The 26,428-nt window shown below is 46.2% G+C and overlaps 3 protein-coding genes and 2 non-coding genes across 6 annotated transcripts in view; 1 reads left to right on the forward strand and 4 right to left on the reverse strand.

Annotated features, from left to right (window-relative positions):
- The window catches only part of cacng2a (calcium channel, voltage-dependent, gamma subunit 2a), a 47,532-nt gene extending 39,421 nt beyond the window's left edge, over nt 1-8,111 (forward strand). For both annotated transcript variants that reach the window (XM_069716080.1, XM_069716081.1), the window contains 2 exons: nt 6,443-6,583; nt 7,233-8,111. In XM_069716080.1, the coding sequence (XP_069572181.1) occupies nt 6,443-6,583; nt 7,233-7,768 (677 nt within the window). In that variant the 3' untranslated portion in view covers nt 7,769-8,111. The remainder of the gene's footprint in view (nt 1-6,442; nt 6,584-7,232) is intronic.
- An 8,299-nt stretch (nt 8,112-16,410) lies between these two features.
- rpl3 (ribosomal protein L3) lies at nt 16,411-20,131 on the reverse strand. The gene is made up of 9 exons (XM_069716022.1): nt 20,086-20,131; nt 19,381-19,573; nt 18,801-18,969; nt 18,341-18,476; nt 17,918-18,104; nt 17,559-17,821; nt 17,327-17,422; nt 17,103-17,222; nt 16,411-16,547 (listed from the first exon to the last, which is right to left on the reverse strand). Exons 1-9 carry the CDS (start codon nt 20,086-20,088, stop codon nt 16,503-16,505), a joined length of 1,212 nt encoding a protein of 403 aa, XP_069572123.1. The 5' UTR covers nt 20,089-20,131; the 3' UTR covers nt 16,411-16,502.
- Nucleotides 16,625-16,758, reverse strand: LOC138631283 (small nucleolar RNA SNORA54). Its single transcript, XR_011311711.1, has one exon. It is a non-coding gene; the product is annotated as a small nucleolar RNA SNORA54 (small nucleolar RNA).
- LOC138631284 (small nucleolar RNA U83B) lies at nt 18,206-18,299 on the reverse strand. Its single transcript, XR_011311712.1, has one exon. It is a non-coding gene; the product is annotated as a small nucleolar RNA U83B (small nucleolar RNA).
- A 468-nt stretch (nt 20,132-20,599) lies between the features above and the next one.
- Nucleotides 20,600-26,354, reverse strand: slc25a39 (solute carrier family 25 member 39). The gene is made up of 12 exons (XM_069716077.1): nt 26,186-26,354; nt 25,098-25,208; nt 24,926-24,985; nt 24,711-24,764; nt 24,143-24,252; nt 23,996-24,063; nt 23,531-23,655; nt 23,234-23,407; nt 22,253-22,362; nt 21,939-22,020; nt 21,736-21,816; nt 20,600-21,641 (listed from the first exon to the last, which is right to left on the reverse strand). The coding sequence occupies exons 2-12, from the start codon at nt 25,195-25,197 to the stop codon at nt 21,523-21,525; spliced, it is 1,083 nt and encodes a 360-aa protein (XP_069572178.1). The 5' UTR covers nt 25,198-25,208; nt 26,186-26,354; the 3' UTR covers nt 20,600-21,522.
- Between the last annotated feature and the right edge of the window lie 74 nt (nt 26,355-26,428).

Below are 26,428 nucleotides of genomic sequence, written 5' to 3' on the forward strand. Positions count from 1 at the left end.
ATCCTCGATGTGTTCCAGAGAGCTGCCGATGAGCTTTTCTGACGATCTGTCCCCGGTGGTCACTCGCGGTAATGCAACGAAAAGTAATAATAAAGCATTTTTCCAAAAAGAGACATCTGTAAAACTATTTCAAAAGTTCCCGCCACAAACGAGGTTTTTTTTTATTTGTAAAACTTCCTTAACGCCCAGAAAAGGGAGTTTTATTTTTGTGACATCGTCACTATCAAGTCTTGTGACCTGAATGGCAACCTGGAGGGGGGGGGGGGGGGCTAATGTGTCCCAACACATGTTGGCAATGAGTTTAATTAACGTAAATAAAAAATGAAGTTTGGCTGGCGTTGATGGAAAATACAATAAATTTCCCGAAATAAAAAGCCGCTAACACGTCTCTAAATTCTTGTAAAGTAAAATGAGCTGACGTACAGTTGTACAGCTGCTTCTTTGCTTCACAAGTTGTGATGCGATAAAACACGGTAACGTTTTACCCGAAGAGCCGTGGGAAGCCTCCGCTCGGCCGCGGCCGTCGTGGACCCGAGAAAAACCCAAAAGATGTTCCGCCCTCCGTGTGATCGTGACCTCGAACCCCTCGAGTCCTAGACGGCTAAGACTCGGTGCCGATCGCGGGACTCCCGAGGGCGTCCGTTTCCTCGTGGGCCGGGAGCGAACGGCCGGCTCGCCGTGAAACACGAGACGCCGCGAAGGTCGTTAGCTGTCGCCGCCGAGGTCGCAGCTTTTCACTTGTTTCTCGGCAGCCGGCGGATCGACGGCAGTTAACCGCACGTTTTTACCCCTCTGTCTCTCTCTCGGAGGACCGCAGCCGTCCCGGCAGCCCTCCGTCAAAACCGTGTCCTCCCCCCCCGACCCACCACCCGGCCGAGATAATGGCCGTCCGCCGGGCCTCCTTCCGTTTCGCTCCCACGGTGCGACAGATGTACGGCTAATGAGCCGACGGCGACGTGATGGCGAAGCGGCCGTCTGCTGAACAAACAGTCGCGCACCTTTATGTGCACCGAGGAGACGAACTGCTGAATCAATGCGTCGGTATTAATGCAACAACCGTCTTTACCTCGTAGTTGCATAGGAACGCATTTCTTATTGTGACTTCTACTGAAGGAAACGGTCTCAATATTTCAAAATGGTAATAACTTTCCCGAAAATAAAAAAGGATCCAAATGTGACCCATGAGTACTCATTTATTTATTTTGTGCAAACAGGAAATGTATTTTGTTTATTAGTCACATACTAAGAAGAGCCTAAAGGTCCTGTGTCTGTGTTTATATACTGTTTTATTCATTTTGGCCTTGTGTGAGAACAATATCACAGCTTTTATGCTTCTTTAGGAAACTGCTGATATGATAACTTTAAGGATAAAGTATAAGAAGAGGCTTTTTTTGGTTTTTTTCTTTTAATTGAGGCATCTTTAATTTATTCAAACATTTAAGTATAATGAACCCCCCTCAAAAAAAAAGCAAATTTTTTTGCACATCTCATCAGTTTGAGACCTTTAATGTGTCTTTAGCGGTGTATAATGGACCTTGTTTTTCTGCACTCAACCATCCACAGCAGAGACTCGTCTCCCCCCCCCCTATCTGTCTAGAGGGAGGGGGGGGGGACATCCTGGCATGAGAAATCTGATGAGAATTCAGCCTTTTCTCCTTTCGAGGTAGAGCGTGGTCAGCCAAAACCCAAAGGGCATGTCGGCGCAGCCGACTGCAAAAAAAATAAAACTAAAAACGATCCCGGCGAAGGCACGCTGCATGCTGGGAGGTCACTGTGAAGGTCACTGCACTTTTTATTTTTTTTTATCGGTTACGCTGCTAAAACGCGGACGTTAATACAGGAGCGGAGCGTCACCGCGGGCTGGGCCGGGCCGGGCCGGGCCGGGCCGGACGACCCCTCAGAGCCGATGCAAATGAGTCGGATCCTCTCCTGGAAAGCTGCGGCATCATGTTGCTTTTTCTCAGAAGCTCTCAAACCCGAAGGCGCCGGTGCTGCAGAGACCTGCTGCTGCACAGGGTTCTCGTATCTGTCGGATGTAATGCGGCTCAAAGAATAGTTAACTTTTGGAGGCAGACGCTGCTGTTGGATACGGACAAAATATATTTAGCTTTTTTTTTTTTTTTTTTTTTTTAAGGTAAACTTGGAAAACGACTCAGCGTTTCCACAGATATTTAGTTTTATTTGGTAGAAATGCTTCTCAAACAGGATTTAGAGTCCCGGCTGTCCACGTCTCTGTTTCGTATCTGGAATTTTAGTGTCTGAGTTTGAGCAAGCTGATGTAAGCAACCAGAGACGTGATTTTTGGATTCAAATTGAGCTAATCACGGCCATTTCAGTAAAGTTTTTTTTTTAATAAAAGATAGTCATATTTTCTCAATCAGAATTTCGAAAAACCTCAAAAATATAGTAATGTAGTATTTTCAAATGGTTTAGATGGTTTTTCAAAGCACTCCAAATTCAGTTGCTTGTAAGATTCAGTAAATAATGGCCATTTGCTTCTATATAAAATCCAGTCTGTGAAGGATCAGCAGCAGCTTTAGGAATAAAAGCTGGCAGCTGTTATTTTGGACCCAAAACGGGACCAAAATTTCCCAGTGATATTTATGTGGCTAAACAATAGAGAAACGGCTGAATGAAAGAGGCCCGATTCACCTCCCGTAGCCTCCCTGAAGTTTGTGTGCAACCGAGCCTCTCTGAGGTTTCCTCCAACTTCGGTGTCACCTTGAAATCTCCGCGCTATTAAACAGCCCCCGCTGTCAACAATCGATAAATTTGGCTGGCCCTCTATCGCTCTTTTGTCTCCGCAAATGAAGCTGATGGATGAAAGAGAGCCCCCCCCCCCCTCTCCTCCACACACACCCCGCGCCCTCTCCCAGGTAATGTGCTGTGAACCGGGCCGTGTCGATACTCCCGGGGTTAAACGGGATACGGTGGTGGTGGTGGGACGGGGGGGAGGGGGTTTAGGAAGAGTGATGCGTTTATAGAGCGGGACACAGGAGCAGGGGTCAACTCTCAGGACAGCTTAATATTTAATCAACCCACTTCGCCCCGGTAACCCTAAACCTCCCAATCACCCTCCAGGCGAGCAAGGAGACAGAGGGGGGGTGGGAGGGGAGGAAGGGGAGGATGGGGGGGGGGGAGTGACACTTTTATCGTTCAAACTGTCTCGAGCCTTGACTGAGTGCGAATTAAGTGAGAAGGGAGATGGATAAGAGACGAAGGACAGACGGCGGGCGGGACGACCGCGTGCAGCAGACGGAGACGGACGGACGGACGGAAGAAAAATGGAAGCAGGAGAATGACGGCGTTTAGAAAAAGTCTTCTTCATCACCGGAGAAGGTTAAAGAAAGCAATAAGCACACGGTGGTGTTGAGTGACGACGTGACGGAGACGTTACGGTGTCGAGGCCTTGGTTTTGATCACCGAAAGGTTTAATACGCACAAAAGTACAAATACAAGATGAATATATTATTTATATGTTCGGGATTACAATAATTTGGAGGAAAATCTGTCTCCATATTTTTAAATTTAAAAGACAATTTATTTTTTGTTGTTGTTTTTTAAACGTTAATGTTTCTTTTTGTTTTGGGCCTCCAAGTTCAACACATTTCAATAACACATTTTTCTAAGTTTTAGTTTTCAATGTTCATAAATTTATAATCAAAATTAACGTTTTTTAAAAAATAAAAAAACATTAACGATGCTAACAGGATTCAAAAGCTCGAGTTAATATAGTCCGCTGACTTCTGTTCATTTGGACGTGTTAAAGAGTCAGTTCGCTCAAAGTCATCGTTCGCTGCCACAGCTGACCGGCTCGCATGTCACGTGACAAATGGATTGTAAATTGATTGGCTGGAAGAGAATCGATTTCTTATCCTCAATAGGAGACGTTTAATCTGAATTTTTATATTGAATTGGGGATGAAAATATAGTGTTTGACAGCCATGAGGTCATTATGAATAAAACAAATGTAAAGTGTCCATTTTATGTCTATTAAGGACCTCATCAAATGTCACGGAGAATATGCCGATTAAAAATAGATGGCACTAGATGAAAGTGGGAATCACAAGTGTCCAGGTTAGATTTGAGTATGGTTTTTTTTATGCGCTGCAGGTTTGAACCCGACGGCGGAGCGAGCAGAAAGCTCCGAGGGGTCGCTGGAAACATCAGCATTCCCCTTTCGGGGGAACGCCAAATCTCCGTACCAAATTTCCGCCCAATCGCTCGTCGATTTGTCCAAAAATATCTTAATAAGTGTCGGGACGGACGAGTTTTTACGCTGCATTATTAAATGCGTAATCCATAAAAGTGCAATTTCACGCGCAAGGAACCGTTCACACCACGGCTGAATATGAATCCTGTGGGCTGTCGGTGGGATGTGGATCTACATTACATGTATTTGTGTTATTTCTCTCCTGCTTTCAGCCTCTTAAACGGCATCTCGATGAGGAACCTGACGAAGGAGTCATTTATGTCCTACTGCCCGATCGTCACGCGCGTCATCGACGACCGTCGTCGGTGTCGGAGAAAGCGTGCAAGCTGCCAAATGTTCAACTGAGCTCCAAGTTTAGGTTGACTTAAATAAATCAATAAATAAAAATAAAACAGAGAGAAACCAAATCCGACCTCTTCGCCGTGGTCTCAACCGGGCCGATGGCGGCACGGTTGCAGCGCTGCTTCACCGGCACTGAGCTCCAAGTGCCAAACTAAAGTGGAGAAAAATAAATATGCAGCATCAAACTTTTCCTGTTCCTGCACCAGGCGCCATTTAAAAAAAAAAAAAAGGTGCAACAAGAGTCCGTCTGGCACTTTTAAAAAGGATGCGGTGTTGCCGCGCTTCACTTCTTGCAGATGAGAAGTTTTACAACACGTTTGATTGTGTCAGTGTCGCTGACTCGTTACTCTCTAAATTACCGTTTTTGGATTTGATTGAAGCACGTGAACACATTTCCAGCTGCCGACAGCGCTTTGATTACTTCACCAGGAAATCAACGTGTTTTTGTTTTTTTCGCGCTCCTGGGTTCTTGTCCAACATCTGCGGCTTCCTTCAGACCCTTTAACTTGAAAATGCTTTCATTCGTTGGCTCCGCCCCCTTTTCCTCTACGTAGCCAAGTGTCTGGTGTTGTTACACTTCTTTTTTGGACCGTTCCCGGTGCACTCGCAGTACTGAGTGTTAGTGCACAGCGAGTCTTATTGTATTTCTAATTGTCCCGAATGTTTCTGATCCACAGTTGTTCGTTTACAGCAGCAAAAATCGCTCTGTAAATAATGTCGGCTTCCTGCTGCCGCGTACAGTGTCAGAGCAGCACGCAGCCTGCAGAGCCTCATCAGTCACCCCGGCTTGCTGTAGTTACCGGTCAGCGACCCCGGTGGAGGGTCAGAACCGGCTCCGTCAACCCGCCGCCCGTCAGCCCGATCTGAGGGCACCCGGGCGGCTCTCCCACCGAAGCCTTTAGGGGGCTCGGATCCAGGACGGGAGAGGGAGTCACCCGGCGCGGCGTCAGCACTTTGGTGGGGATGGGGGGAAGGAGTGTGTGGGGGGGGGCAAGCTGCTGGAAAAGTGCTGAGTTAGCAGCCGCGTGGGGAGATGAGGTGAAGTGGAGAGAAATGTAAAACCGGCCGGATGAAAGTTTAGGTGTGCATGTTAAACAGGTGAGGGGGTGGGGGGGTGGGGGATGGGGAGGGACGGGGGGGGGGGGTCTTTCCTTGTCGTTTCTCCTGCAAAACGACTGTCTGCTCCTCAAAAGAGTCCGGCGTGACCCTCAATCCCACCCGACGCCTCGGCTTCCTCCTCCGACCCTGCCGTGACCTTCCAAAAGTAGCATCATATCCCGCTCCCAGTTTTCTTTTTTTTTTGCTTTTTCTTTTTCTTTTTTTTTTTGCTTCTTGATAATTAGCTGCAAGGACGCTGCTGTTGAGTTTGAAGGACGCCGGCTGCATCTCCCTCCTCATCTGCACTGCGGCCCCGGCGCTGGTGCGCACGCCAGATCCTCGTACAGCGAATCCGCCGACTGCCTCTCGCACGAATCTACATACGGGCAGCCGGTTCGCTCCGCCGTGTGTGTGTGTGTGTGTGTGTGTGTGTGTGTGTGTGTGTGTGTGTGTGTGTGTGTGTGTGTGTGTGTGTGTGTGTGTGTGTGTGTGTGTGTGTGCTGAGGGAGGGAGGTAGAGTCAAGCGGTGTGATTACATAAGCTTGGGTAACAGGCTCACCGTGGGGATACACACTCGCTACACAGTGTTGATGGAGTCTTTCACAGGCCTGATGGGGTGTTGATTGGGAGGCGCTCACACACGACCACCAGATGCTGAAATGGATCCTAATGTGCTCTTCTGTCTTTCGTTTCTCCCTCCGATTTACACTCATCCCTGCCATCTTCTTCTTCCTCCTCCTCTTCCTCCTCCTCCTCCTCCTCCCCCATCGTGCTCCGCTGATTTTCCAGGTGCGGTGCGAGCCTCCAGCATCTTCCCCATCCTCAGCGTCATCCTGCTCTTCATGGGAGGCCTCTGCATAGCTGCCAGCGAGTTCTACAAGTCACGCCACAACATCATCCTCAGCGCGGGGATCTTCTTCGTGTCCGCAGGTGAGTCGAACACGCCGGCGGAAAGGAGACCGAAAGGGGGTATTTTTTACGATTTTAGAAACAGACTCCGCGTGCCTCTCGTGGATCTCTATACGGACGTGACGTCCGCCGGTTCCTCCGCGTCGTTGCCGTCGGCCTCGTCTGCGATCGCCGTCGACGCCAACGCACGAACTCAAACCGCCGCAGTGAAACGTGTCGGGACGGCTTCCAGTCGCTTCTTTCCTTTCGTGACTTCCTTTTCTTTTCTCGCTCTTGATCCTGCTGCTGGGCCAAAAACCACCCGTTGGGACTCGTCTCTAAAAATACGGTGTCCCTGACACAATTTCTCCACAATCCATCTTATATATATATATATATATATATATATATATATATATATATATAAATATATATTCACCATGTCAAGCATTTCTCCGTGCGTGTGACTGAACTGACGAGTACGTGGAGCTCGCGGGACGATTAGTTCATACGAAGAGTCTCGTGTCGGACGGATTAGTTCATGACTCAGCGCTCTGAACGTACTCGATACGATCCTGCATGGCTAATGACTTACCGGGAATACTGGCATGAGCTCATCACGACTGATACTTTGGGTCTTTTGTTTCTCTTTCCTCCACCATGAACCCTTTCACCCCCCCCCCCCCGTCAGGCCTGAGCAACATCATCGGGATCATCGTGTACATATCAGCCAACGCGGGGGACCCGTCGAAAAGCGACTCGAAGAAGAACAGCTACTCCTACGGCTGGTCCTTCTACTTCGGCGCCCTCTCCTTCATCATGGCCGAGATGGTGGGCGTCCTGGCCGTGCACATGTTCATCGACCGCCATCGACAGCTGCGAATAGGCGAGCGCGCGGCTGACTACCTCCAGGGCTCGGCCATCACGCGGATCCCCAGCTACCGCTACCGCTACCGGCACCGCTCGCGCTCCTCCTCCCGCTCCACGGACCCGTCGCACTCCCGCGACACCTCGCCGGTGGGCCTCAAGGGCTTCAGCGCGCTGCCGTCCACGGAGATCTCCATGTACACGCTCCCCCGGGACACCCTCAAGTCCTCCGGCACGCCCACCGCCACCTACAACTCGGAGAGGGACCACAACTTCCTGCAAGTCCACAACTGCGTCCAGAAGGACTTGAAAGACTCGAGCCACACCAACACAGCGAACCGCCGCACCACGCCGGTATGAGGAGTCGACACGGGCCGGGCCGGGCCGGCCCGGGCGGAGGACCAGGAGACACGGGAACCCCTGTGGGTGCAGCACGCCCCCTCCGGGGGAAGACGACGGATTTCCATGTTTATAGACATTTGTTCTTTTCGTTCAGCTGCATGACTTTTCCATTTCCATTGTTGAGAGAGTTTCAACAAGGCTGCTGTGGCCCCCGGATTGAACGGCAGAAGAGCGAGAGCGGGTCAGGTCGTCCCGAGAGCGTGGGGCCTGTCATTTCTTTTTCGCGCCGGGTGGTTTGTTTATGAAGTTCAGGGGCACCGGGAAAGAAGAAAAAAAAAGAAAAAAGAAGGAGGCGGGGTGTGAAGGGTGGGGGCGGGGGGGATAGGGGTGGGGGATGTGGGGGGGGCATTTATGAGACAAAAGAATCGATTTCATGATTTCATTGCCCTTCGGTTTGAGTTTTGCGCCACGACTTTCGGTTGGAGCAACAGGTCGAAGCTCCCCACACACCTTCTTTTATTTATTGACTCATTTGTTCATTTTTTGCATTAAAACTGTGAATTGTTACAGTTTGGGATTCAGTAAGAATTACCCCAATCTGTAATCTCTAACAAAGGTACTATATATATATATATATATGTATTACTTTTATAAATAAATTATTACGTTAATAATCAAGAGATTACCGAAGCAAAAAAGCAAAAAAAAAAAAAAAGCAAAAAAAAACCAAGTTAACTAAACCAAGTGCTGTTGGTAAACAGGAGAAAAGACTCTTTTAGTATCTGTTCATTCGAAGGTCGAGAACAAGAGACGGTCCGTTAGGTAGCGGCAGTACAGACAGTAGAACAATATCTATTCTTTTAACAGAACCTTCTCGTCTTTTTCTCAGTCCCTGTTCGCTTTCCTTTTTTTTTTTTTTTTTTTTTTTTTTGAGGGGGTCGTAACAAGAGAGTCGAAACCCCTTTAACAGAAAGAGACAACAACAACAAAAAAGGGGCGGAGTCAATGTTCAGGAAGCAGAGACTCCAAAAAACGACTTCAGCAAAAAAAAAAAAAAAAAAAAAAAAAGAGGAAGGAAGGAACAGAGGGGAAGGAAAAGAAGAGGACGCCAAACACAAAAATAAAAACAAGTTAAATATGAAATAGAGAAGCTAAGTGACTCACAATTTCAAAAATTAAATGCATGCTATAAAATTACAGCAAATCTGCTCTTGAGAAACTTAAGTTTTAACGGTAAACAATTATAAGGGGAAAAAAAGCAAAGGCGCTAAAGTTTAAAGTATTAATGTTTTCACGTGTATTTTTCTTGTTTTCTTTCTTTTTTTAATTTATTTAGTTCATTTTATCTTCTTTGCTTTTGTGAGACAAAAACCAAACAATCTACATTGAACAAAAACTGCTTTTTTTAAAAATGGTTTGGTTGATTTCTTTATAAATATATAAATATATGTATGTATTTTATTTTTAAAACTCACACAGCCTTAGTCATTTCTTTGTTTTTCTTTTGATTTTTAATGTGTTGTTCAAATTGAAAATGAAATCTTTAAAGGTGCCAAAACCGAATGATCCTATACTTGGATGCATCAAGTCCTGATGAATAAAATACGAACCCTCGGGGGAAGAAATCACCGTGTTTCCCTGCGTGTCTCTAACACACTCCACGCTGATGCGCTAGCGCTTGTCTCGTCAAGCCATTGTGTCGGCAACGATGTACGTTTTTTTTTCTTGTATTTCTCAAGAAAGGCGCAAATCTACGGAAGCACGTCGCAGTTGAAAACAAAACAAAAATGAAGACCTTACGTCGTAAGTATGACTCGCTATCGCATCATCAAAAGGGAAAAATCGTCATAATTACGTGACCTTGTGATGATGAGGAAAAGGTTATCAATCATTTATACTATACCAAAATTAATATGAGTTTGATTGTCAATTTAAGTGTCTTTTTTTTTTTTTTCTTAAAGAAATAAAATGAATATGAAAAAACATCTGAAAATGTCACATTAACGGTAAACTTTGAACAGGAAGTGTAATGTTACTGCCGAGGATATATGACAGAATGAGCCTCCATTTTCTTTTCTTTTTATTCGTCAACATTTGTGGAAAATGAAGCGTAACAAACTTGCAATGACGTTTATTTTGGCCGTTTTCCCCTGAACGCTCCGACAATTATCTCTGAATTGCTTTGACGCTGAAAAAAACATTAAAAAACGTGATGAATGTCGAGCTAGTTCTGCAGCGTAATGACATCTTTTCACGTAATTAGGATGCAGGTCTATTTTTAAACCTCATATAATGACTCATATAGTCATTTTTATAAATACTGACATATATTCACCGATTTATACATTTAATATTCTTTCTTTTCCAAACAGGTGCGGTCGGATTTTCATCCTGTTAAGGACACGGGATGAAGAAACGCTGTCAGAAAGTTGAAAAACAGACACAGAACATCAACATATTGGCTATTTGGCAACTTTACTCCAAAAACTGTTGGCATCCGCCTTCATAAGGCCATAAAAATACAACAAAAAAAAGCTGAGCTGTCGGGCATAAAACCCGGAGTGCTCAGCGGAAACCTCGGCCTCGGCCTGCTCGTTGTAAAAAAAAAAAACGTTTAAAAAACGAGTAGAGTCCGGCGCGACGGCATTTGCGCTCCTGAACACGTTTTTCCCAAAAAAAATTCATCAAATAAAGGAAGTTGGGTAGAAAAAGTTTGTATTTGGAAAAAGAAAAATCGAAACTGGCAGACGGCCGTAAGTGTCGGTGAAATGATGCATCGCTGACGGTGTCGCAGTTTTGGGGAACTCAACCCATAATTTTCTAAGAGGAGAGGTTTGTAAAACCTTTCCCATCAAACCTTAATGTTCCAGATAGGTGCCACACACTTTTAAAGTTAGCTCCTTTTCTTTTTTTTTTTGCTACAACAGTCTCCCTCTGATGCCCATTTATGAGATTAAATTGTTCATTTTTAAACTGCCGCCATCAAAACTTGAGAAAAGTTCTGCCTTTAAGTGACCGGTTTTAATAAGAAGTCCTCCCCGAAGAGTCGCTGCGTAGTTGTTTGCGCCAACGATAAAGTCCGATTTGTTTGTAAAATGTTTCGCCGGTGATTTGCTCACCTGGAGACTCGGGAAGGTGAAAATCCGTGTCGGACACGTCCGGACACCGTCGCAGGGTTTACTGCGGTAGCTCGATGCCAGCTGGCAAACTGAAAGGACGGCCGAACGAGGGATGAAATTAAACTTGTCGATGTCTAGCGTGTTGGACAAAGTGTCTTCGGTTCATCAATAAACTAATTGAACCCCGGTGGTTTTCTAATGGTTTGGTTTTGTCTTTTGGTGAGTGTCACTTTTTTTGTCCCCCGAAGAAATAGGGGGCGGGGTCAAAACTTCCGGCATGTATGACACGAGGAGGAGAATACATGGACTTCGGTAATTGGCCGATGGGCTGCGATGCCACCGATGGCCTGCGGGGGGCTGGCTCTGGCTCCAAAGACTCCCATTCAACTTCTCTCACGAAATATAAAAGTCAATGAATTTTTTTTATCCACAAGTTTTTACGAGGTTAAAATGATTACGTTTACACTGCGCGTGTTAAGTAAAAAAATAAAATAAAATGAAAAAGATCGATGGTGCTTCGTCGTGCACTTGAAACGCCCGCCTGAAGCTTCATGACCTTGTTCGACCCGGCGCGGACCAAGACGGTGAAAGTCAGTGAAACGTCCTCAGACTTGACAACAGGTCAGCTTCGCCTCTCCGGGATTTCACCTCCCCGTTCTCCTCCATCCTTCCCTCGAATCATTTCTTTCTCTTCCGTCTTCCTCTTGTTCTTGCTGGCGATCGAAGGAGAGACGAGGCCTCGCCCCGCCAATGAAGAGCCACCACCCCGGCTCCGTGTTCTGGCCCGAGCCCTGTTGTCTCTGGCAGGCTGCGAGGTTGCGTAACCTCACATCAAACCGACGAATGACCTTTCCGTGACTTTACTGGACGCCGTTCTGGGACAGAGGAGCCGGGCTCCCACGGGAGCTCCGCCTCCAAAAGCTAACACCGCCAAACTTTCAAGTCGCCACGTTCGCTCTCTGAGGATCAATGCTCCGGAAAACCCCCCAAAAAATGCAACCTGAAACGTCTGTATGCAAACACCGAAATCTGCATGTGCAAGCCTCCGTGTGTGTGTGTGTGTGTGTGTGTGTGTGTGTGTGTGTGTGTGTGTGTGTGTGTGTGTGTGTGTGTGTGTGTGTGTGTGTGTGTGTGTGTGTGTGTGTGTGTGTGTGTGTGTGTGTGCCGGCCTGCTGTTTGTGCTGACCGGAGAACGGCTGCTGACTGCGCTCACCCCGGGGTTATTTTTGGGTCATGCAGAGTTGAGTGTCAACAGAGAGCTATAAGCATGGCCAACCAGCTGAAAATCAAAAACAAAACAAAAATCAGTGGAGCAAACATAGTCTGAAATGACACATTCACGTCACCCCGTACAGGCAGCGAGAAGCTCCATCATTTCCCTGCAGAAGGAAAAAAAATAGAAATATATATACGGAGCGTCGCCGCTGTTTCACGAAATCATCTGAAGCTTTTTTTTTTTTTTTTAAATCCAGCTCCTGAATAGAGGACAGTTTAAAAAAAAAAAAAAAAAAAGAAGAAGAAGAAGAGGAGAGATAAAGAGGAGGAACCAAAAGTAGGCTACAGCACACAAAGTGCTCTGGGAGGCGTGAAGCTGAATGGAGCGCCCACGCTCTGCCCTCTGGTGGCCAGATGGGGGAAGGAGCGCAGGGCCGGCCGGCTTGCTGCTGCCGCTTTGCTGCTTTGCTGCTGCTTGCTGCCTCCGCCGGCTCAGGGAACGCCGTGTCCACGAACGGGCCCTGCATACTGATGCCACGGTGCAGAGGGTGCAGGAGCTGCAGCAGTCTGGCAGGCCCACGGAGAAACACTCCGATTCGTCGTCCTCCGCGCGGACTGAAGAAGGAGCGCTCGGCTCCTCCGGGTCACGGAGACCCTTCACACCCGGCGAACAAGACACACGTGCGTCATCCGATGTCTGGCCGGAAGAAAGAAAACCAAATCAAATAAACGTCTATACTCAGGAAAAAAAAAAAAAAAAAAAAGCGTGAAACAAATTTCCTTTTCAAGAGGTTTCAAATTGACGTGAACAAAAACATCCTCTCACCTGCAAACAAGATGTTCCACCGGGTCTGAATTCACGTTTTCGATCCGTCTATTGATCTTGTTTTTGTCCATAAAGTAACAATAATGATCATAAACTTTTTGTATAGCAGCTCTTAGATTACAAGGAATACTTCACATAAAAACTGATAATAAAAAAAAAGGGAAAACATGTTAAAATTGTAATTTTATAATAATAAGAAAAATAAATAAAATGCATAATAACATGAAATTAAAGAGTCTTTGTTGCAAGGATATAAAACACAGCAGCTTTTCACATTTTAGAGGCTGGAACCAACAAGTGTTCGATCATTTTACATTAAAAACCCTTCAAATCGCTGTAATCTTAATTATTGACTCAATATGCAACAATCAAAGCTGAAGTTTGGTCAAAAGAGCAAATCTCTGTTTCAAAGCAAAGACACAAACACGAGTGTAGAAATATGTTCCAACTTCAAATCTCTGCAGAAAATGTTCATTTAGGAGACGATTTCTGGAAGAAAACAGCAACGGTGGGACTTTGAACAGAATTGTTGTTGATCGTTTATCTGTTGATCGATTCCTCCCATTAAAACGAGCTCTTCCAGGAGTGAAGCGGTGAGATGGTCGCTGCCGGACCTGTTGTTCGGCCCGTGGGACTCCGTCGTGTGCAGTGATGGTCCTGAGTGTGCGGTCGTCCCCTCCGACGGCTGTCCTCCTGTCAGACGCCCCCCCTCCCAACACACACACCCACTCCGCAGGACGGCCCGAGTCTCTGCCAGCCGGACGTGGACGCTGCCAGGAAGCACGGCGACACACAGATGCACACACGCACACACACTCGCATAAATCAAACGCTTGGCCCTCCTCTCCGCTGTCCCAGCATGCACCCTGGTTACCTGGCTGCTGGCCCACTGACAGCAGCTGCTACCTCAGGACCGGACTGGAGGTTCCACTGCATGGTAGCACACACACACACACACACACACACACACACACACACACACACACACACACACACACACACACACACACACACACACACACACACACACAAACAGTACAGGCTTCATCCGTCCCTGGCTCTGAGGAGAGCTTATGTGAGATGATGGAGGACTAAACTAATCAGAGGCCCGGCCAGGGGGGGAAGGGGGGAAGGGGGGGGGTCTCTGTGAAGTGGCTGTTAACATTTTGTGTTGTAAAGTCAATCAAACGACCACAAACTGACTCAAAATTAAAGGAGAAGGTGGTGAAAACACCTCACAGAGGTACAGAACAACACCAAATTAATGGAAACGGTCCAAAACAACAACCAAAAATGATGATAAATTAAGGCAAAGCGACCACAAAGCGACTCAAATTAACCTCAGAGATACAGAACCACCACGAAACGGCACCAAACTGATGCAAAAGGAGCAAAACGTGAATTAAAACAACAACAAAGATTGTCAATTGATAAAAAAAGATTGATGCAAAGTTTTAAAAAGTGAAGCAAAATGACCACAAAGAGACGCCAGATAACTACAAAGTGATGCAAAGTCAGCACAAACTGACAACAAATGGATGCAATTCAAGCATAAAATGACACAAGGATAAAAAAAAAAATTTTTTAAAAAGTGACTCAAAAGAACCATAAAACGGAACAAAAAGACAAATAACCACAACTGGAGCCAGAAACTGAAGCAAAGCGACGACAAACTGCAAACTACCACAAAATGATGCAAAGCAATAAAAGAGCACAAAATAACTCAAACAATGAATCAAAACAACCAGAAAATGGCACAAAATTAAGACAAGATTACTAGAAATATTTCCGGCCCGATGTATCACATTCTGTCACAGCTGATAACTTACATTTAATACTCTATTTATGGTTCTTTATTAGATCTAATAAATAGTCGATTATTAATGTGAGCTTTATTGCTGCCGAGGATCCCGTTGTCACCGATCCTTGGAGCGCTCGATCAGCTCTACTGGGGTCTCGGGGTGAAAAAAAAAAAAAAGCAGTGAAATGGCCCTTTTTTATTTTTTTATTTTTACAAGTAGAAAAAAAGGTTTCCTAAAATAGAAAAATGCGTTCAGGCTTCATCTAAAGTGTCTAAAGACGCTTTAACGGACATTAAGAGGTGTGAACTTTATCACAAGCGTCCTTCGGAGGAAAAAAACTCTTTTCTCTCTTTCTCTGCTTTGGTGGAGAAAAACAAGAGAAACCGTTCGTCCTTCAGCTTCCTTCCCGTTGCAGCTTCGTGGGGACGTGGGCGGGACCTTGAGCACATTTCTGCTAAGAGTGCTGAATATTATGCAGAGATGTCTCACGGAGACTTCAGGGTCTTCCTCGTTACCTGCTGAAGAGGAGGTTTTTTTTTTTGTTGGTTTTTTTTTCTTCAGCTTTGGCAGTGATGAGTCAGAATAGATGATAATGATGATGTTGTTGTTGTTGTTGTTGTGGGATTTTAATTACCGCTCTGTGACCGCTGGACTTCTGGTGTCAGCCGAATAACAAGCCGCATGGCTCAAGGACACGTATAGCCCCGGTGGAAACATGCAATGTTTGCTAAAGCGCGAGCCTCGCTTGTCCGTCAGTTCTGCATAGGTGGCTGCCGTCGCCATCGCTGACGCGGCGCTTTTTTTCCACACGCGACTCTTTATAACGATGCTGTAGTTTAAATACCCTCGTTTAACACCGCTGGAACATAATGTATTTGTATACACTTTTCTAAAACATGAGGACTCACCATTTTAACTGCAACAGTGGCGCTGAAATGAGTCACTTTCCTTTTTATTTATTTTTTTCTCACCTTAAATTGCAGTTAGCAGAATAATCAAGACAGAACTTTTGAATCTGGGTTCACTGTGATTGTTTTATTAACCCAAAAGTGTATTAATTAAAGGAAACTTGATATTTCAATGCATTTAAAAAGAATCTGTTTCGTGTATCACTATGCTACATTCTGATTTTTGCACCCAAAACTCAATTTAATTGAAAACAATCAAAATTAATTCACAAAATGGGCTCCAACTCAAACATCTCTAGCAGGATGTGGAATTATACATTAATGAAGCAGATATGGTCTAATATGTACTCAATATTTTCATATGAATAGGCTTCTTCCTCCACATGGATAAAACACAACTTCATTGTTGTAGTCTTTTTACATTTTAACACTAGTAAACCATCTTTCACTTTTTCCACGTCTCCATTGACTCCCATTATCTTCACGCTCTGTAGTTTTGTGCTTTCTCTGCAGCTGCTTGTCTGATGTTTCCTCTCCTCTCACCAACCGGTCAGTGCTGAAGGTTAAAAGTTTTCCTTCCAGTTATCACTCATGGGAATTTTTAGGTTCCTCGCTTTAAATGTTTTGTTCTGCGTCAAATATTTTATTTCATTTTTTGCCTGGAGAGGACTTAAAAGTTGTCATAAATAACATTTGTAGAGTTGAATAAACTTTCACACGGTGTAATCTATATTTTTACTGGACCATGTATATCAAGTACTTGTATTAAAAAAAAACCACAAAAACATCATTTGGTTTGGTTTGAGTTTTTTTTATTAAATAACTCTGCAGGACAGTAAAAGATGGTGACAGCAGCAGAGATGTGGTCTGTAGTCGGGGACTTTAAGCGGTCTCCTCCTTGATGATGCGGTCCTTCTTGAGTGGTCCCTGTGGAAGAGAGAGAGATACAACACCGTCAGTCGGTCGGTCGGACATCGGAGGTCAGCTTGCTTTCTGAGAGCGGCCGATGTTTCCAGAGAGTGAACAGGGAACCGGCACAAAGAGGCACCAGCTCCCCTGCCTCACCGGAGCTCACTATGGCACTGGAATGGAACCCAGAGTTCATACTGAAGACTGAACCAGGTTACGAACAGTGCGGGAGAATATACATCTGACACGGTCACGAAGTTTAAACTCGTATGAACGTTACAAAATGTGCACATTTGAACCATTTTTAAACTATGCAATGAATAAATTACCACAGCGGGACATTTTTTTTTTTTACTGAAACATTTGCCATTCCTGAGCGGATTATCTTAAAGCAGAACAAGCCAACATTTTGGCATCATATTTTAGAGATTTCAAGTCCTGATTTCATGTTTTAAGTTCAGATGTAAAAAGATTAAACTGACTGATCATCTTTCTAAAAGGTGAATGTGGAAGGAATGAATCAGAAAAATACAATCTGACAGAAACGATTGTTTTTTTTAGACGAAGTCGTACCATAAACGCCTTCTTCTCCTCGATGGTCTGGAAGCGGCCGTGACCGAACTTGGAGGTGGTGTCGATGAACTTGAGGTCGATCTTCTCCAGAGCACGGCGGCTCGTTTGCACCAGCAGAGACTAAAAAAAATAAAATAAATAAAGATGATGCGATTTAAGTCTAAACGAGTGTTTGCGCAAATCACAAACCTCCCACAGTACAACGTGAATCACGGCGTCCTCACCTTGCGCAGAGTCAGCACCCTCTTCTTGGTCCCCACGACGCAGCCCTTCACCATGACGAAGTCGTTGGTCACATCTCCGTAGTGGACAAATCCACCCTGTAATTAAAAAAAAAAAAAAAAGTGAGTCACACCTGCAGCCAGATTGACACACAGACACATTGAACCACAGCTGTGTGTGTGTGTGTGTGTGTGTGTGTGTGTGTGTGTGTGTGTGTGTCCGCCCGCCTCTCACCAGAGGGTTGATGCTCTTGTTGGACAGGTCGTACTCCGTGGAGGCGTTGTTCTTGATCAGCTTGCCGTCCTTGGTGTGGTAGCCGTGGCCGATCTTGTAGATCTTCTTGTTGATCTCCGTGCGGTGGTGGTAGCCCTTCTGACCGGCGCGGGCCACAGAGAAGGCCACGCGGGCCGGATGCCAGGCGCCGATGCAGGCCACCTTGCGCAGACCGCGATGGGTCTTGCGGGGAAGTTTCTTTGTGTGCCAACGGCTGGTCACGCCTGAGGAGACACGAGACGAGACGTTCGGTTAAGAGTCCAGGTTGGACCGAAGGACGTCTCGCCGCAGTGCAAGCGTTTCGATCAGACGGATCTTACCCTTGTATCCGTGACCCTTGGTGACGCCGATCACGTCGATCATCTCGTCCTGGGTGAACACGTTGCTGATGGGCACGGCCTGTTCCAGCTTCTCGCGGGCCCAGTCCACCTTGTCGGAGATGGCGCCTCCGTTCAGCTGCACCTCCATGAGATGAGACTTCTTCTGCCTCAGGGGCAGCAGACGCATCTGCACGCCAAAAAAAAAAAAAAAAAAAAAAAAAAGGCACGAGGTCAGGACAGGACGTACGCACGGACAACCTGCAAGATGTGCGGATGAATATTTTAGCTGTAAAGTCTCAGAAGGAAGGCAGCATGGAAGATATCCTCATACGTGTCGGGCGCCATGCCTGACGCAATCTCCGTGGTCTCATCACTGACAGACAGGAAACTGAACCCGATCGGGAGGCAGGCGAAGGTACCAACCTGCGTGTGGGCGAGGACGCGGATGACCTGGCAGTACTTCTTCATGGAGCCGAAGTCCTTCTCCAGCTGCTTCTTGCCCTCGTCGTCCTGCCATTTCTTGCAGTACTTGGTGAAAGCCTTCTTCTTGGACTTGTACCTGAGAGCAGAGCCACATAGCGGTCGGCACAGGTCCTTCATAACCCCCCACCACCTGAGGGAGTGGGGGGGACAGCGGAAGGACACCGTGCGTAGCTGCCAGCCCCTCCGTCCGTGATGGGAGGCGGCTGCTGACGGAAGATTTCGGCTCATGGCTCAGTTTCTAAGAAGCATTTTCCACTGGCCAGAGGAGCCCGGAGCTCATCAGGGCACGTGGCGCCTGAGCGGAGCTGCCACAAGCGGGAGGGCCACCGGGATGTTAGACTCGCAACCAACATCTGCTTCAAGTATCTACATCGCATTCATTTATGCACGTGCGCCTCACCAGTTCTTGTAGAAGCGGCGCTTGCACTCGTCGCTGACGTGCTCGGCGAAGATGGTCTTGAAGGACCGGAGGCCGCGGGGGGTCATGACGTAACCCACGACGCCGACCACGATCATGGGAGGAGTCTCCACGATGGTCACGGCCTCGACCACCTCCTTCTTGTTCACCTCTGCGTGGTGAGAGAAAGAAAAAAAAAAAAAAGTTACACTTAAAAACAATATCATGATTCTACACGTTTCATTTCTTCTGGCATCAACTGCACTCAGTACTCGACATTCAGCAAGATGGTTGTAAACCCATTCTGTCCGCCCGTCGAGATACTCATCATAGGCAGAGCACCGAAACCTGACAAAACCTTGTTTTCCACTGCTGATATCTTTTAATTATAGCAGGGGAAGCAGCAATTAAAATAAAAACACACCTAAAGAACACACACCTGCATCTCCTACTATTACAAGACTTAAGTGGCTGCAGTGGAAAAAGGCCAAAAAAAAAAACCATACCGCTCATTTTCAATGCTAATCCAGCTTCAACTTCACCCTTTATGATCCCTGTAATTTGGGCCCTGCTTTGCACTCACTTGAGCCGGGTCTGTCCACCTCGCGGACGATGTGCGTCATGCCGGCCTTGTAGCCCAGGAAGGCGGTCAGATGCACGGGCTTGCTGGGGTCATCCTTGGGGAAGCTCTTGGCCTTACCCCGGTGACGGCGACTCCTCTTGCGGGGCAGGAAGCCCAGAGATCCGTGGCGCGGAGCCGAGAACTTGCGGTGGGACTGAGGGAGGAGAACAGGGCCGTCAGCTTGGCCACACGATAAGCCACGATGTCCGGGCGCTGCCGGTGAACCTCGTGGGTCCGCCACGTTTTGGCGCGAACACGTCATATCAAGTATTATTTAATGTATTGGAGGGTAATTTACCACAGGCTAACCTCCGCGGCAGTCATTTAAACAAACAAAAAAAAAAGACATCGTGGCTTCACTTTAAAGGCTTCCAGTTTTGTCCATTAGTTACATAAACATAAAGGAGGTAGTGACTCAAGCAAATTAGTCGTTTTGAAGTAACGGCCCATTTAAAGCAGCCATTTTGGGCCCCGAGTCGCTCCTATTTCTGCACCACGAGGGCTGAAATTTCTGACTAAAATGTTGTAAAAATTTCCATAAGACCTTAATAATAATTGACCATAAAAGCATTTTGAATGTACTAAACCAGTAAAAAGTAACGGATGCCTTTAGATGACGGTCGGATTCTTGTCCCGAGAAGAAGGAAGCACGTAAAGCACACTCACCATCTTGTCTCCACTCCGAACGTGAAAGAGGACGACCGTCAGGAAAACCGCAATATATATATACCAACACAAATCTCGCGAGAGTCCGCGTGACTAGCCCCAGAGAAGACCCGTCCCCGGTATTTCACTGTGCAGTTGTGTTAAACTCAGGAACCACCAGATGCCACTGTTTAGTTTTACATTCTTAGATTAATACATAAAGGACAAAACGAAAGTTATTAATTAAACTAATGCCCATTTTATAACCGTCTCAGGCATGACTATAACATAACTTACTTAAAAATGGAAATAAGATGCTTCTTTATTCTTAAATTTGTTGATTTTAATAAGAGTACGGCTTTTATCGTCTGACCGTTCAAAAAAACGTTTGAATGTGTAATTATTATTCCTTAAATATACATAACCACATTGATGTTCATTTGCTATGAAATACAACTTTCTCCATTATGACTAATCCACACGTAACAAGTTTTTTAATTAACACAAATTTTTATCATAAATAAATCACACTGCATTGAAATCAACCTGCTTTTTATTTTTAATAGCATTTATATGTAAAAAACAAAAACATACATGACTCAAATTTACATCCGTCAGATTAAGGCAGAAATCCTTTGATTTATGATCCAGTGTTTCAACAAGTTTTTGTTTTATGTTTGTTGTCGATAAGAACTTTTATTTTGGAAATCCTTTTGTCGTTTTCCTCAGACACTCGTGTAATATATTTATAGCATTAAAAGTTCATTAAAGTATATTCCAAACTACAGCTTTCCTCAAACTCTGAAAACAACTAAAAAGGGGCCAAAACCATCAACAAACATAAAAACCAGAATTTGTTTCTCATGCTCATTTCACAGCTCTAAAAACCTAAAAGTACCATAAATGGTTAAATCTATCCAGCATATGAAACCGATTTTTTTAAATTTTTTTTTCCAGTCATCTACACGGCAGATAGAATGTCAACGTTGTCGTGCTTTGCTGCGGCAGGAATGCAGGGCGATGCGGTGGTGATCATGCTGCTGATGATGATGATGCCGGGTGGAGCAGCTGATCTGAAGTCATGCAGCTCGTCCTCTTCTGACTCGCTACAGTACCGATAAAGTCTTCAGGAAGGTTTCTGCACGGTGGGCTTCATCGATGATGATTTCTCCTTTTTCATTTGAAAATGAGCCCAGAAGTAGGATCATTTTGTGCGAGTCCCTTTACTTAAGTTCTGGGAAAAAAAACCCATCTTTTTTTGTATTTTTTTTTTTGAGAAATCTGTAGGAACGAACAAACAAAACACAAAGTCTGTGGTGTCCGAGAGAATCCCTTCTGCAGCCCGGTCTGGGATTTTAAGCGTGTCGGTGCTTTTCGCAGCCTGTTTTTTTGTCAGGACAGCAAATCTGCAGGGAGACTCTGAATCCTCCTCGACGTCCGTCCACGTCCGACGAGCCTTCATGGTGCCCGACGCTCCCGATCAAGGTTCACCTTCTGGAAGAAGGCCTTCCCGAACTCGTAGCTGCTTATCATGACCGCGCAGGCCGGGGCGACTTTGATCACCCTGGGCATGAAGCCTGAGAGAGGTGGGGGGGCACAAAAAGAAAAAAAAACACGTTTACTCTTCTGAGCAAAGCAAACATTGAGTTTGAGACGGCGTTGAGTTCATACCTGCAAAAAGGCCCCTGTAGCCCGACTCAGCCCAGATCTCCTTCATGATGTGCCACGTGGACGTGGTTTTCTTCAAGGGAACTAGGAGGGATGACAAGCAAGTTATAGAACACACGGATCAGGACATTTCAGTCTGTATACATATATTTATTAATATATATGTATATTTATATACATATATATATACACACACGAGCACAGACCTCCCAGAGAATCCATCTCTCCCAGCTGGATCTGTCTGCGAGTCTTCACCACGTCGAACGGCAGCGTCAGGATGGCGGCGATCTGAACAAAAACAAACCCAACGCTTCAAAAACCCTCCGATATTCTGTCAGAAGTCGTTTACCTATTGCTCAAGAAGCCCTCGGTTCTGTTAATGTGTGTCAGACGCTGGCCCGGTTCGGTTAATGTGCCCTGACGTGAACTCTGATTAGGACTTTTTACTGGGAGGTGGAAGAAATAGGACAGACAGTGTGTGTGTGTGTGTGTGTGTGTGTGTGTGTGTGTGAGCACTCACCGCTCCAGAGATGGCTCCTGCGGTGAAGCTGATGGAGAAGTTGGCCTGCGGCGCTCCGGCCTGCTCACACAGCTGCACCTTCACCAGCTCGTAGTTGAACCAGTAGAAAGCTGCAAAAGCAGAAACAGACGCTTTTGATCATTTGTTGCTTTTTTTTTTTTCTTTTTTTTTAGCACCACGTTGCAGTAGAAACTGCCGTTTCTGTTTCAGTCTTCCATGTTTTGTCTGTTAACTTTCAGCTCCCGGTTGCTTTTTGTTGAAATTCCCTGAAAAATATTCCCCTAAATTCAGTCAGTTAACAGCTTCACAACTTTAAGGCCAAAAAAAACAACCTTTGGACTTTTAGATAAATGAGTCATTGTGTCTCTGTCACGTGACATTCACACCGACGCTGTGATTGGTCGGCTGTGCGGCGGTGCAAAAGGAGCCAGACGTTGCGCTTCGTTTCTCTCGATACCTTCGTTTTGTTACGCAATCTCTTTTCCCCACTTTTCACGCCGCCTCCATGTGACCGAACTTACAAAACTAATTCCAGATCGCTTCTCTCCTACCCGACGTGCTCAGAGGGGCAAAGGAACGTAATATATGAAAAGTTTCTACATGAACGATATGTTGAAAAAGAAATGATCTGAACTCTCCGTGAGCTTTAAAAGGTGGTTTTAGCGTTTGCAGGTTAACGGTGGAAGAAAACATCAAAAAGACTTGACAGAAACTTCTAAAAAAAACCTCCTGTAGCTGAAAGCCTGCGTGTACATTTTGCAACAATATAGTTATGATACTTGCGGAAGTTTTAATGGGAACGACAGCACGGAAGAAAGAGTATTTATCGACTGTTTGGAACATACGGAAGATATTAAAGGTTAAATATGTCGTTTAACAGGTTTCTGTGGAGGATTTGGAAACATTTTCTGTCGCCGGCCCGTCATCTCCTTTAAAGTTGACACCAGGATGAGTGTTTGATAGATCTGTTCCGTGTCTCACCGGAGAAGGGGACGTCCCGGAGGACAGTGGGTCCCCAGCCCCTCCACAGAGACAGCAGGCCGTCCCGGGCCACGGCCGAGCGGATGCACACCCGCAGCTCGCCGTAGGACAGCCGGCGGGACTGCATCTTGGTCCTGACCAGCTCCAGAGGGCTGATCACCGTCACGGCGCCCACTGCAACGCGCACAGCGGAGAGAGACGGGTTTTAATGAAAGGAAAGACGGTGGACGTGGTACGAGCCAGAGACCATGGTACGAGCCAGAGACCGTCCTACGCGGTTTCCTCTCGTGCACTCACGTCTGGCGAGGCCCCCGGCGACCAGAGGGACGTGGCTGCCCTGCAGACCCACACCGAACCGCAGGAAGTCCCGCAGCTGGTCGTAGCACGTGAAGTAGATGACGGTGGCGGGTACCGCCATGATGCTGCACACACACACGCACACACACACACACACACACACACACACACACAAATAAACAAAACAAAAAATATGCAAATTTGTCACCATAAAGAGTCTGATGTCGTGTTTTGCAGGTGTGTCGGTCTAATGCCGAGATGATGGAATATCTTCTTGTGGACATGATGATTAAAAAAATAAAAAAATCAATGTGTTGATGTGTTATAAGCCGTAACTTTAAGGTCACCGCGGTGGCCGCTGTGTGGATTTATAAGTGTGAAAATCATGCGCGAAAGTTTCTTAAAAGACGTTTTCATCTGCTTTGAGTCGTCATATATTTTATATTTTCCCCAGCTGTCACTCACAGTGTCGGCGGCAACCCGCTCCACAGAGACCGCAGCCCTTCGTGCCGAGTGATCTTCACAAAAGCGTCCTGTGACATAAACGCAATAAAAACGTTTCATTTTTGTGGTAAAACAAAAAATAGCTGCTGCCGGTGCGATTTTACTCACGAGAGTCCCGCTGAAGTGCGTCGGCGTTTTGTACCAGCTGGTGCAGCTGCTCCCGTTTCGACAAACGTAGATGTGATCCATCAGGCCGTTACAATACAGGAAGCACTTCCCTGAGAGAGAGAGAGCAGGATCGTAAAGATAACATTTTGTGCCACAGAAAACTTTGGATGTTTCTTTAACAGAGGCGATGGTAACGACCGCTGAGGAGATAACCTCGGGAGGGAGGGGGGGGGGGGGTGTCCTTGCCTCGCCTCGGCTGACTCTGCCTGTTTTTTCAGGGCTGATCAGCCACTAAAAGCTTTGTGGAAAACAACGCAGGGTCAGAAAAAAAAAGAACTTTTATCGTGGATCACGAGAAAACAAATGCCGACTTTTAAATCGTGAGGGAACGTTTTCAGCGTGACACGGATCCACGAATCTGTACCCCGGCATGAAGCGGCAGTTGTTGAGTGAAATAAAAACACACACACACAAAAAAAAAAAATCCTATTTGCAAAAGGAGGTTATTTTGTGTTCACGAGCAACACGTGGCCACACGTTTAGGTGTTTTTGCGGGTCAGATACTCACACTTGGACGGGCGGGTGACGCCGCTGCCCCACGGAGCAGATTCACACGCTAAAGCTATTGGAAACGAAGCAGAGGAAGTACAGACAGGAGACAGAGTGGACACAGAGGACAGATGTTAGAGCAAAAGCATTAAGATAAAAAAATAAAAATAAAAAAAAGCCAACACCCAGAAGCAGCTGTGTGATTTCAAAAGCTGCAGAAGTTCCTCCTCCTACCTTGGTGGAACGGCGTCTGCTGAGCCTGCAGCCTGATCTTCACAACGTCCAGCGGCGTGACTGTGAAACAAATAATTAAAACGACATTATGAGCCAAAGTAAGAAATGACACAGAAAACTTGCACTGAAAAAAAGAAAACGTTTTTTTTAGTTTGTATTTCTAAAATCTCACCGAATAGAGATGTGAGGAGGGCTCCGGTGCCGGAGGCCAGCATCTGCTGCACCGGAGAGATGGCAGCCACGGGGCCGCCGCCGCCGGTCCGCTCCACCATCCTGCCCCCACCTGCCCCCACCCACCAGGAGAGAAATATAGCACGTTAACACCCGGGAATACAATTTACAGCGGCTGAAACTTCACAGAGGAGTTTCCTGACCCCCCTATGAGTGTCCTTGAAACCGTGAAAACAAGACCCCGGGATCAGTGACCTTCCACAAGGTGAGTGTTTTGGGGAAGTGTCTTCGAATTAGAGTCGAGGCAACCACAAAAAAAACCAAAAAAAAAAAAGAAGAAAAAAAAGTGTTATACTGCAGGAATTAAAAAAAAAAAAAAAAAAGGAGAAGTCAGACTCAGTTTAGGTGGAGCTGCTGTGATGGGGTTCGTTGAAACATTTTCTTATCTATCACTGCAAGTCATAGATAAGCCTCGCCTCCTGAATGGAGGGAGCAGACCAATAAAACTACAAACAAAATCCATTGTTTACAATCTGAAACTTGTTTTTTTTCTTTCCACCCGTGTGGCGGCCCCTGACTTTGTCCTCCTCCTCCTCCACCTCCTCCTCCACCTCCACCTCCTCCACCCTTTCACAGATGTACTGAGACCTCTCTGGCGAGCACCCAAAAAGCAGACGCGTGCTATTCCACGAGCAAGGCCTCGCTATTACCACTCAACCATTTCACCGTTATTGACAGGACGCAGGTTAATAAATACAATAAAATGTCTTCAGATTAGATTCATTTACAATTTTGTGATTTAAAAAAAAAAACCCTCCGCGTGAAATCCACTGTCGGTACACTCTGTTCTTTTTCAGTACTGGCCGGCTGGAACTCGTAATGAAAATGTCTTGAACGCATCTGGCGGGTTTCAAAAAGACAGTCGGTGTTATAATTTTAAGGAAAACCTCGTCTTGTAAAATGTGCGATCTTTAAAACCGCTTTTGCGTTTTGAGTGCCGATTAGCGGAGCAGCTAAAGCAGCTAGCCGTCTCCAGGCAACCTTACAAAGCCTTTGAAGAATGGCGGAACGAGCTAACGGTCACTTCACCTCTACTTCGGCTGCCGGCCTCGTTGGGAAACACAGGTGTCGTCGGCCATGTCCCGTTAAGGCCTCAACGTCGTGCCTCTCCGTCGTGACTCCACTCGGCCGCCCGCTCCATCCTCTGTATTTGTTTTGGGGAGTCGGGCTGAGTTTACAGCGTTAGTTACGCTGCGCGCGGACTTCACAAACATGTAAAGTGCGTTTGTAAGCGGAAGAGACGCGCGCGGATGTTTTGTAGATCAGCGGTTG

This window comes from Brachyistius frenatus, unplaced genomic scaffold (assembly GCF_029030835.1).
Source record: "Brachyistius frenatus isolate BFR_SWC_R1_liver_20210118 unplaced genomic scaffold, ASM2903083v1 Contig_151, whole genome shotgun sequence".
Classification (NCBI taxonomy): domain Eukaryota; kingdom Metazoa; phylum Chordata; class Actinopteri; family Embiotocidae; genus Brachyistius; species Brachyistius frenatus.